The sequence below is a fragment of the Peromyscus maniculatus genome, chromosome 23, assembly GCF_049852395.1.
Source record: "Peromyscus maniculatus bairdii isolate BWxNUB_F1_BW_parent chromosome 23, HU_Pman_BW_mat_3.1, whole genome shotgun sequence".
Lineage (NCBI taxonomy): Eukaryota > Metazoa > Chordata > Mammalia > Rodentia > Cricetidae > Peromyscus > Peromyscus maniculatus.
The window spans coordinates 39,915,830-39,928,927 of record NC_134874.1 but is presented as its reverse complement, the minus strand read 5'-3'; the positions used below and the strand labels follow the sequence as shown (position 1 = coordinate 39,928,927).

Below are 13,098 nucleotides of genomic sequence, written 5' to 3'. Positions count from 1 at the left end.
TAATAGCTCTGACCCCCGGCATACAAATAATATTTTAATACAAATAAAATATCACCATACCACTGAGTTTGTTTTCTGTTGGCAATCTAACGCTAGTTTTACAGTCTATACTTAGAAGTAGTTTGGGTTCAACCAGTGAGACTCTCATAGAGAAAACTAGACCTTCATTGATAATTGGTTAGTAATTAGAAATAGATACTGTGATAGGAATAGAGGAATGTGTACATTCCCCTTTTAGCTGAAGGACCTCATCTGGGACAGACAAGAGCAGGCCCTGTTGATGTTGCTTTCATCTCTGTTAGATCATATGTGCATCTGTCTTGTTGATGTCAATGTCTTTTTCTCTTAGTGTCTTGTATTCCTTCTGCCTCCTACATTTTTTCTGCCTCATCTGCCACAGTGTTCCATGTGCCCTGAGCAGAGGGACTAGAGGGAGGCACACAGTTTAGGGTGAGAATCCCAACAATGTCTATCACTTTTAGCATAATGCCTGGCTGTGGAACTCTATATTTTCTCTCATCTGCTGCAGGAGGAAGCCTCTCTAATAATAATTAAGGAAGGCACTGGTATATATCAGAGTGTCACTAGGAGTCATTTTATTGTTATATTCCTCTGGTAGAACTGTAGTACTTGGTATTATTATAGGTCCTTTTGCTGTCTAACTTCAGGTGCATGGTCATGAAACAGTGTCAGGTATGTTTTCCAATTCATGGTGTGGACCTTAAGTCAAATCAGATATTGGTTGGTTGCTGCATGAATCTCTATGACACTACAGCACTACAATGCCTTGCAAGCCGGACACCTGTGTGAGAATGTGTGTGTGTGTGTGTGTGTGTGTGTGTGTGTGTGTGTGTGTGTGTGTTAAGTTTAACATGTATTCTACATACTTTAGATTGTTCTGTCATTGTTTGTTTTTATTTGTTTTGTTTTACTCTAGTTGAATGTTTTTCTTAGTTTGTTTTCAAAATGGAGAAAAAAGATGTCATGAAGTGGGGTGGGTGGGCATTTAAGGAGGATCTTGGGTTACAAACCATGATCACCACATATTGTACAAGAAAATATATTTTGAAACGTTACCCATTCCAAAAAAAAAAACAAAAAAAGTAGCCAGTCGGTGGTGGCACATGCCTTTAATCCCAGCACTTGGGAGGCAGAGGCAGGCGGATCTCTTTGAGTTTGAGGCCAGCCTGGGCTACCAAGTGAGTCACAGGAAAGGCACAAAACTACACACAGAAACCCTGTCTCGGAAAAAAAAGTTACCCTGATGAACAAGTTTTCAATGATGGAATCTGGTTTGTTTGCAACTTAAATATAGTGATTCACATAATTTAGCCTCTATTTTATTCTTCAAATTTTACAACTTGTAAACTATAAAAAGACTGATTACTGATAAATAACAAGATACAAGGCATATAGCATGTGATGTCTTTCACGTTTATATAAATATACATTAGACTAAAAATAAGAAGAGTCATAAAAGTTGTTCCCAAAAAATTATGTATCAGTTATGACATGTTGATAAAATGTAGAAGAATGGGTCCTCATAAATGTACAGTAGTCACACAATACAGAGGTTTAGCTGAAAGAATATAGGGCAGTTTATCAAAAATGAAGAACTGTGAATGGCTGAGTACAGAAAATGTTTAGGTATGTGTGTCAAATTAGATGCGAAGACAAGTTGTACAGAACCATTTATAGCAGAGAGTTGAACAATGTTTGTAGATTTAACATAAACTTTAAGTAATTGACTTCTTGAATAAGTACTTGATTAACTCAAATCTGACATTAGCCTATAATTAAAAAATGTATTGGTCTGTGTTCTACTCACTACACAGCTCATTATGCAATTAAAAAAGGTAGTAATTCCTTCCTGTCAAAAGTGTATTAATTTTTTAATATGTGCTTTTCTTCATAGAAGCATCATACATGAACTGTAAGCTTGATGAATCCAGGAAACCTAACAAGGGCATAAAAACACATGGAAATGTATGATATCATGTGGTGTTATAACGTTAAAGTTGCACAGTGTTGAAGAGGTGAAGAATACATACACATCTCATTCATCTCTCATTTAATATAGAGAGCACAATAATTTTTTATGAATTCAACTTTCTAATTTAGAGAAATTTGTAAATAATATTAGAATTGAAAGAATAAAGATGGATTTTATCAATAAAAGAAATCAAAACATATAAAATCTTAAATCACTATTTTATCTGTGACAACTGAAACCTGGGTGATAAACAAGATGGAAGACTTCTCTATAATAAGAAAAACATGGACTATGCCGTAAAATTGACTTTTCCTTTAAAATGTCCTTTGTTCCTAACATGATGAAGCACATTTCTATGTGGTTTGAACAAAATAATATGGCACTTAGGGATAAAGATACAACCTAGGAGACCTGCACTGGAAGCCAAAATAGAGAAGACTTCTATGGCCACAGTGATTTTCCCCCTGGTGCTGTGGTAGACAGGGAGGAAGGTGACCCACACACTGAAGAACACCAACATGCTGAAACTGATGAACTTGGCTTCATTGAATGTGTCAGGCAGGTTCCTGGACAGGTAAGCCATAGTGTAGCTCCCAAGTGCCATGGAGCAGAGGTATGCCAGGACAGAATGGAAGGCAAGAGTGGAGCCCTTGTTGCATAGAATAATTATGTGTCCATGTTCAGTGTAAGCATCTGAGTCAATAAAGGGAGGAGAGGTGCTCACCCAAATTCCACAGATCACAAGTTGGATAAGAGTGCAGACAGGAATGATAAGATTAGTAGACCTGGATATCATTATCCACCTTATCAGTCTCCCTGGCAATGTGATCTTGAAAGCCAGAACCACAGTAACAGTTTTGGCCAAGACTGTGGAGTGAGCCACTGTGAATAAAACTGCAAATGTGTATTGCTGCAGGATACAGGTTGCTGTGTTGGGATGGCCAATGAAGAGCAATGGACACAGAAAACAGAAGATCAGAGTGATGAGCAGGATGTAAGAGAGAGCCTGATTGTTGGCCTTGACAATGGGAGTGTGGTGGTACTTCACAAAGATACCAAGAACACCAGCTGTTAGGGCAGAGAAGCCCAGGGCCAAGTAGGTGAGTGCCTTCCCCAAAGGGTCTTCATAAGACAGAAAAGTCACTGCTTTCTGGAGGCAGTCGTCCCGCTCTGTGTTTGCATATTGACTTTCTGGACACCTCACACAATGATCCATATCTACTGAGGAATTAAAGTTATTGTGAGTCTCTGCACAGGTTCTCATTTTATCTCAAGCCACTTCCCAGCACCTGCTCTCTGTCAGTTGCCCACATTTCCTTTTCATGTTTCAGACTCAAGTAAATAAATGTTAAATAGTGATGATTACCAAATGAGATCTAATCAACCATTCCACATCGATACTGACAAGTCTGTCCTTTTCATTGTTATATTTAAATATATTTTCAATTAAGTGATAATTTGTATTTTTATATTGCCATAAACTATTGAATTAAATTACTTAAGCCTAACTTGATCATATCATCACCTCTTTCTGTATTCCCTTGTGTGACGTTTTCATGTGAGTTAAGTAAAAATTACATGCTTTGGTATGTCTTTCTTTTAATGTTTTTCTCAGTCCTAATATCAAAACTTATCTGTTTACATTGAATTTATTGAATTCTTCAAACTGTTCATTCTCTGATAATTCTTGTGGGAATGAGAATTATTAGATTCATAAAAGATGGAAAAAATCCCCTTGTGAATCTGTTTAATCATTCCCAGGGAGAAAATATCTGTTGAACAGATAGACATGAAACTCTGGGCTTAGTCTTAGTTGATCATGGAATAAGTTTTGTAATACTTTATCATTATAATTTATGTTTCATCTTGAATTCAAAAGATACAATGTCAAACTATTTATTACATATTTTCATTAAAATATTTCCATTACATAACTTCAATTAAAATACTTGATATTTTTGCAAAGTGAAATTTGCAGTTTAATTGGTGTTGAAAATTCTAATTAAAAATCTATGGAATTCATCTTTCTGGTAGACTCTGTAGCATCTTTTACTCCATTATCAGCGTTTTATTTGTTTCTTCCAGATGTGCTTCCTGTTGTGCTCACACTCTTGAGGAAATTTGTCTCTGTTATATTCCATGTGTTTATTTCTATTGGTTTCCAACAAATGACGAGTGATACATCTGCACAACCCCATATATTATTTTGTAAATGCACAAGCTACATAAGTCATGATACACATTCAATAAAGATTTAAATATGAATTTTAAAATATAGATACAACTCACTCTATAGGATTTGAGGTTTAGGATTCTTTATTTTGAAATATTAACATTTATGTTGTATTTTCTTCTTTCTTACTTATAATAATTTAAAGTGTCTCCTTAAACTACAAACATGCATTTGATATTGATGTTTTTAGTTTCCTCCAATGAATAAAATTAGCAAGTTCATGAACTTACCATGTATATAGAGTACCTATACTTTGCATTAAGACTTTGATGGTCTGTATAGTCAGTCTCAATATGCATGTTTTAAATTTAGCAAATTAAAGCCACCAAAAATTTCTAGTTTCTATCTTTATAAAGTAAAGACATCTGCGTCTTCAGAAAAAACATTATGTTACTCAAAGTATTCCAATTAATATATGAAAAATTCTCACTAGACATTAATGTTGAGGAATCCTCGTTAACTTCCTCTCCATATTCAACATTGTGTTTGTGTGTGCTTTGAACATTCAGTGTTCTCAATTGTCTCATGCCTATTTTCTTGTCTTTTATATATTCTGACATAAAGTTCCTCTACTTTGTCCACCTATTCCTGGAAAAAAGGGTTCTTCAAATTTAGTGCCCTACCTTGTTAAAAGATCAAGGGTTTGCATTTATGCATGGCTTATTCACAATAGCATCATTCCAGAAGTCATGATAGGCCATTTCAAATAGTTTTCATGAGCCATTGTCCTATAATTTACCTCTTCTAGGTCTAATAATGCTTCCATTAACTTGTTTAAAAACAGAGACAATTGTATACAATGAATCAATGAGTACTTACTACATCCTTTAGCTTATGTTAATCAAATTAACACAGAAGTTATACAAATCTAGATTCAAATTAATGATACATAGCAACTATTGATTTAAAATAATTGTGTTCAATAAAAGATTCTCAAAATAGGTTATTGACATACTTCCCTAGTGGTTATAGTCTGGTCCATGACAAGTTTTAGATTTAATATCTATGTTACGGAAGCACATCCCAATCCACGGACGTTACGGTGCTTGAATTTTTAATACTCATATGGGGATGGAGGAAAAATGGGAAGAAAGATACACTTTAAGGGAACGTTGAATGTTATTTTACTAGAAACCAAAATATGAAGGTAGATAAATGGTTCTGTGGTTCAGGATACTATTACTCTTAAGGAGGTCCTAGTTTCAGTTTCAAGCACCCACAGAAATATCAATGCTCTCTGTGCCTCCATCTCCAGGAGTTCTGCAACCCTCTTCTAACTTTCATATGCACTAAGCATATACATGTGAACATACATCTATGCAGGAAAAAAACACTCACAGATAAAACAAAAGGAAAAAGATTCTAAAACAAAACATATTAAAACATGTCTACAGGTAAATCAAATATGATCTTTCTGATCATAAACCTAGAACCATGACTGAAATTATGCAATGTGTGGCATAAAGGTCCTATCCTTAAATATCTGCCAATCATGAACTAAATATGATTTGAAATGCAAGAAAATTCAGTATTTATAATGTGTGTGTTTGTGTGTGCAAGTGTGTGTGCCTATGCATGTGTGTGCATGTGTGTGTGTGCCTCTGTGTGTGTGTGTGTGTGTGTGTGTGTGTGTGTGTGTGTGTGTGTGTGTGTGTGTGTTAAATGCCATGGTGAAATAAAGCAGACTATTCTGTGACTGGTAAATTTGTTCTCTGAAAGGAACAATGGCTCCAGTGGATCAAATATATGAATCAAGTAAGAGATTCAACAGCCAGAGCACCATTTAAAATGATGATAAAATGAACCACATTATTTTTACTTCTAAGTGACAAAAACAACAGGACTTATCTCTACTTTTCCTTCCCAGAACTTCTCAGCTTAGAAATTGCAGAACACTGAGGAGAGGTGGGAATACCCCAGTTAGACTGACACTTACCTGTCTCATTGGAAATCGCATTGTCTGGACAACGAGTACAATCATAGCAGCAGGCAGCCTTGCTCTCCTGGGGTGATTTCCTGAATCCAGGAACACAGCTCTCACTACACACAGAGTGAGGAAGCTGGGAATTAAATAGTGAAAAGGAAATAATCAGGAGTGTATAGTTTTAAAACAAAAAAAAAATATTATTTCTCAATATTGGACAATGAGATGGCAAGGTTTTATAATTATTCTTTGCAGATTCTTGTTTTGATGCTTCTAATTTCAATATAGTATATACATGAAGATCAATGTGTTTAAATAATGGCCTAAAGATAATAGAAAACTGAACAATTGTGAAAAATAAGAGTTTTGGCAAAAAAAAGATGTTTGCTAACTGAGTACACGTTTAAATGGGCAACTGTAATGGCATCCTCTTCTTGTTGTATACTTTATGATGGCGGGTGTGAGAGTATCATTGTTTCCCAATGGTCATGGTTATTTCACATTTGTTTACTAGACAGGACTCAGAGTTAGTATATAAACTTCTCTCTGTGACTTTCTTTGAGAGATGATCTACATTAAGGTATTTGAAGTGGGAAGACATATTCAATAATTAGGTATTCCATTTCATTGAATGTAGTTAAGGACAGGAAATAAAACGAAGAAAGTATGAGAAGAGAGTGTTCACATCTGTCTACTTTCTGACTGGAGATACAACATGACTTACTTTCTCAGGTTCCTGCCATGATAGCCTGAATCATTATGAACTGCTCACGCCAAGTGTGAACAATAAATCAATGTTTTTAAGTTATGTCAGCCTATATTTTTTTGGTTGTTTGACAAATTGTCTCTTTTATCATCAGGAAGATATGTAATTAACCCATGTACATGTGCCCTCCATGCTACAGTGCATTGCCAGGTGATAAAAGCAAAATGATCATGTCCTGATAGTTCCTAATCTGGGAGTCAAATTACTACTCATGACAGGTGGTTTCAGGTCAGGAAAGAAAACTTAATAAATAGACACTGTATTTATTATTGGAAAAATGTATCCAAAGATAAAAGTTTGGAAAACAAACAATCACATGCTGTATAAGGCAACAAAAACTTTCTCAAATGTCAGTAGTTTGGGGCATGCAGATGGGCATTCAGTAAGAAACCAACAATCTTACATCCACAAACACATCTCTATTGACATAAGGATCAAAACAATGAGATAAGATCCATCCCACCTCTGCAAATCTTATACCCCACTGTATCATATGGTCAGACAGAAACAGTTCTTGGCCCTGTGGAGCATTTGGAGAAAACGTTCCAACTTTTATCTTTTGTCTGAGACCATCTGGAAAATTCCAGAGGTTGAGAATATCATAGTCTGAATCAAATATCCTTTGTGAATCCAAAACCATAAGTTTTTCAGCACCATTTTTGAAATGGATATTCTTGAGATACGGGTGTACCTAGAAGAAATGCAGAACTTTATGATAAATTTATTCCCAGAAAGGCTAAACAGAATCCAATGAAGGTATAGTTCTCAGTGTCCCAAATCCCTAACATTAATTGCAAGCTATACCAAGCTATCAACATTTTAATGGATGAAGACTAAAGTTGAACATATCAGGTTTCTAGACTATTATTTCAAAAGAAAGAATTCACATATGCTTACACAATAACAAGTAGACAAACAAAAATATTTACTCCATGAATGTTGATTCACACAAATTCCAAAACCTTGAAGTGCTAGCTATATCCAAATATTTAAGCAATCTGCTCAAAGTTTCAGTTTGTAAATTGGGGTGTTCATGTCCAAAATGTAATAAAATGGTCAGTTAGGTATCATAACCATAAATTCAAATTTTAAACTTTAAGGATGTAATAGCATTTGACGTTTTAGGATTTAATTCTCCTATTTCTGCTCTGAAATATGCTTAAAAATAATGGGGTTTCAATTGAGGATAGCAAGATTCTGATGTTAATTGTAACACAAAGTAGATGATGAGATACACACATTTAAATATTCTTATTACCACCCATTAATCGTGAACAATAACACACGTGTCCACAAAGACTTCTAGATGATGAATTTTATACAGTCTCTCAGGTGCTTTTTTGTAAAACCTGCCACTGTATACAATCATGTAGTGTGTTCTTTAGAAACCTCCCTATGTCACAGGGCTATGTATAAAATATACAGAAAGAGAAATTACCTCCCAAGGGTAGGTATTTACCGCCCCATTGCTATGATGGTGGATTTCTACTTGTTTGACAGCCATCTCATGGAGACTGTGAGCCACAGCATATACAGAATTATATACATTGTAACTCTCTTCGCTCATGTCCATTTCCAAAGCATTTCCAGGCAACATTTCCAAAGAAGCATTGGGTAGACAGTTAACCAAACTTTTACAATCAGGTCCAGAAAAAGAGCAATTGAAATATGTGTTCCAAAGAAGAGCAAGGATATGATCTCTCGGATATTTGGAAGGCTTGTATGTCTGGATAAACTTCCTAAAATCAGGAATCTCAGCATGGGGATGTGCAAAAATGAGACTACCATGGAATGGATCAAATATGAAATAAGGAGCATGAGTAGTTACATCCCATTGTGACTTTATGATCCAGACTTTCCAAGCACTTGAATGTATACTTATATATATTATCATAGCATATAAAGATTTAGTGACATCATAAATGATAACCACATTTGCAGATGATTTCAGGATCTGTGGATGCATTGTTCTGGATTTAAAGTCAGAGTACATCCAGTTGAATGGAATCCTTTCTACAAAAGCTATACACACTCTGTTTCTATCCATCTCTCCTCTCAAGTTGGATAGAATCTCAGCTGCATTGTGGTCATCTATGAGAACCACTCCCACCCAGGTCCAGCTAAAATGAACCATCAAAATCACAATGCCATGTGACAGAAATATGTCCCTGGGTGCTGTCTGGTAGAGAGAAGAAAATTGGCCTCTGTCACTTAGGATAGTGTCAAATCGCCCAAAAGTAATCTAAAGAAAATTTCAAATAGGAAACAAGAGTGAAAAGATTGACATAGAATACAGTCTTAAACCTGAGGTGACATTTTGGATTGGTATAGACTAAATTCTGCTCATGGTATTTTAAACTCCCATCCTTTCTCTGGAGACATTTATGAAGAATTCGTCACAAGAAACAGTTTTCTAAACACTGACTATAAGCTCCACCCTCTTACTCTTCTCTCTCGTAAGCAAAGTATATAAGGACATAAACAAATGCCTGATTTATTCTCCAATAGATGAAAGTCACAGCCTCACTTCTTTACATTTGAAAACACCTGAAATGTCTCCAGTTTAATATGAGTTTCTTGTTCCCTCACAGCCATGTACCTCACCTGTGGATATTTGTAAAGATTCAGTAGTCTCCCAATTTGTATGGACGTTTCCCATGATGTTCCTGTAAGTAAAGCAGCAGGCTTGTTCTCCCTTCTACATGTGTAATTGGGGATATTTATTCTCATTCCTATGAGGAAAAGTAAAGTTTCCTGCAGAATATCCAGGTGATTGTTTACGACATTATAGAGCTCAAATCCTAGAGATGTGTTGGGTAAGATATGAGTGTTCCTGTTGATCTCCTCAATGGCAAATATGAAGGCCAAAGAAAACTGGTAGCTCCTCAATTTGAACCTGGAGAGAAAGATTGCCAATACTTATGATGGGGACTCACATCATAACTTTCAGTAAGATGTTGGGCCACATACTGATGATATAGTAAAAATGGCTTATATACTGTCAATATTATATATCTACAAACATTTTTTTTTTTTTTTGGTTTTTTTCGAGACAGGGTTTCTCTGTGTAGCTTTGCGCCTTTCCTGGAGCTCACTTGGTAGCCCAGGCTGGCCTCGAACTCACAGAGATCCGCCTGGCTCTGCCTCCCGAGTGCTGGGATTAAAGGCGTGCGCCACCATCGCCCGGCTCTACAAACATTTTTTGTCATCAGGGTAATGGTTATAGTTTCAATGTCATGGTATATAAGGTTAGTGATGTTTTAATTAAATTTCTGGACTGGAACATTGACCTGGACCGATATACACCTTGGAATCTCTAGGATGGGAAAACACAAACATAATTCTTTGATGCTATAGTGAAATAACCAGGAGAGGGACACTTCCAGCCTTTAAGCTTCAATTGTTCTGTACTATAAAAACTCCAAGGCTCCCACACCACATTCACTCTGTATATAGATGGAGACTGCAGCCTTTCAGTTTTTCTGATTAAAGACCAATGATGCTTATGGGGATGTCTGCCTGTGTCACATACATCAACCCCAAGAAATCTTGGATATGAACCTGACAGGGGTTATAGCTACCCACACCCATGCACATCTCTTTGAACAACCTTCCTCTCTCCCATTGCCATCCCCTCTCCTTTCTAAGAGCCATACAATGAAGAGCAGAATGACTGAGTGAGTTTCCTGTAGTTTAACAGCCTATAGTCATGACTTAAACCCTCTTGGGTAATTTGTGCTACTTGTTTTATTTTCCTCTGTTGCCTGCCTCTTTCTTTATTCTTTCACTATGTTCTTACCTCCCACACAAAATGAATTACACAACAGCTTTAAAAGCCCTGATAATAAATGAAATTATATTACTCTGAAGTTGAGTTCATTTTGAACAGGAAATATGACATGGTTTATTGAACACATGATTTGAGGATGCTCATCAAATGGAAACAACTGTGTAACGTGGCTGCTAACATTGCTAATGGTATGATAAAGTATGCATATGCCATGTGACTTCTACACCATGTTGGTACAAGTGACTACTTTGGACAGTCCAAAATGGTGGCCAATATTATATGTCAGTCCCATTGAGTCCAATGGGATCCCCATATCCATTTAATATATGACAATGGAGGAAATATCTGACCTCTAAGGTGTTTATTTTGTCATTTTTAAATATATTTTCCTCTGATTTTTTTAAATAAATAGGTTATTACATGTATAATTCCTGGCTTCTAAAGAGATCCTAACACGTGTCCCAATCGAGACTCTAAGCATAAATGGCCTTGTGAGAGACAAACTGAAGCCAGGAAAGTGCTATTATGTCAGGCTCTACTGGGTCTCACTGCTAATTCTGACTGGAAAGTCCAAGTTAATTTTCTTCTAATTGAGATAAAAATGTCCTTTGCCCCTTATGCTCCTTTGTTCTCTGATACTTTGCTTTTGTTTCCGCCCAAATTAACAACATATTGACTAAAGATCCATCTATTAAGTTTCCCTTTTACAATGAAAAAATAAAAATCTAATCCCAACCAACAATCATCATAAAATTTTGGTTTATTAGAATTTGTCATTTGTATTAATTGTGTATAGACTATCCATATAAAATTATGGTTTGTTGTTCATACCATGTATTTAGTAACAAAATGATTATGAGTAAATGTTCCTGTTAAGTAAATTTTCTGATTTGACCCTCCCTAGATCATTTTGTTGTTAGTAATACTAAACCTAAAAAAATCTTAAATAAAATCAATCTGATCAAGTAGATAAAATAGACAGAAATGACCATGCTTCTGAACACTTCTTTGGAACAATTTACAGGAGGCTTTAAATATAAATTTAATATCTACATTTAAGTTGAAGACATATGAAATCATACAGTTATGGTCAAAATGATATCTACTTGATGTCTATCACAACTCTAATTTTACAATATGTTTCATATCCCTTAAGGTTATCCATTACCTTTAAGATATTATTGTTCCTAAAACAGGATATGTTATTCATATTAGAAATTTTCCATCCTTTATGTACAAATAAGTTAAAACTGTATTTTTAAATTTGATATATATATATGCATACATGTATTAATGCATATACAGAAATAAATATTTTAATGATTATAAGGATATTTCTCAACATTGAAGCCTCATTAAAACAAATAAATAAATAAATATGTGTTTGAAGATCCAACACAGAGATTTTGTCCTATTAATTAAGTTAGACAACAGCCTCTTTCATTCCTTCAAATGACTAAAATGACCACAGAGGGACATCTTAATAGTTAATACAACTTTAAGAGATAAGTAGGTTACTTGACAATATTTTTAAAAGGGGAAAGGGGAATATTTATGTAGGAAATGATAAATTATCTTCACACAAACTGAGTAAAGAATTTTCAGTGTGACTAACTCTGTGTCATCCCACTCTCATCAGAAATACCTTACTTATTTTCTGTAAGTATCCCTCATGAATTCATGGGTTCTCTATGGAGAACTTGATGACAATGAAACTTGGTGAAACTGAGACCCTAAAGAGAAGAGACAGATTTTACTTAAGGCCTCCCCATTGATAGAATATTCTCACAATACATAGTAGATGAATTTGATAAGCCTCTTATGTCTCGTGGTCTGTTCATTTGGATACATCACATCAAAAGGAGTTATCATTGTGTATTCATTTGGCAAAGGGTGGAGCTGCAATGGCTAATTTTGGTTATCTACATCACTATGTATAATCTGAACCTTAGAGGTAGTGAAACAGTCTTTTAATCCAGTTATTTTAGACACATATTTAATCTGGAACTTTCGGCAGGAAGACGTACCTTTAATGCAGATCATATATGATGGAAGCCTATATAAGGACATGGGAGAAGAAAACTGATTTCTGCCTGCTTGCTATCACCTCACTACCAAGTCCATTCCTTCACTGGCATTACATCTTCTGGATTCCAGAAAATATATCATGATATGTGGCCTTGATATTTCTGAACCTGGGATTTATTTTTATCCTCTACATCATGTATTCAAAGTACTATATGTATATATGAAAATGTGAAAATTTTTAAAAAATCCACTGAGTAGTAATACACACATAATAACTAAACTGACAATAGACATAAAATAAATCTTCATTTGTAGAATAAAAATAAAACAAATCTTTTAAATAGGAAAAAATTCAGAGAATTTG

At 35.1% G+C, this 13,098-nt stretch overlaps 1 protein-coding gene across 1 annotated transcript in view; it reads right to left on the bottom strand.

The window, feature by feature from the left end:
• Positions 1-2,282: 2,282 nt before the first annotated feature.
• The window catches only part of LOC143270428 (vomeronasal type-2 receptor 116-like), a 31,546-nt gene continuing 20,730 nt past the window's right edge, over positions 2,283-13,098 (bottom strand). Inside the window, exons 2-6 of the mRNA XM_076560354.1 lie at positions 9,521-9,812; positions 8,355-9,158; positions 7,380-7,607; positions 6,163-6,286; positions 2,283-3,211 (exon numbers count right to left, since the gene is read on the bottom strand). Of these exons, the coding sequence (XP_076416469.1) occupies positions 2,283-3,211; positions 6,163-6,286; positions 7,380-7,607; positions 8,355-9,158; positions 9,521-9,812 (2,377 nt within the window). The remainder of the gene's footprint in view (positions 3,212-6,162; positions 6,287-7,379; positions 7,608-8,354; positions 9,159-9,520; positions 9,813-13,098) is intronic.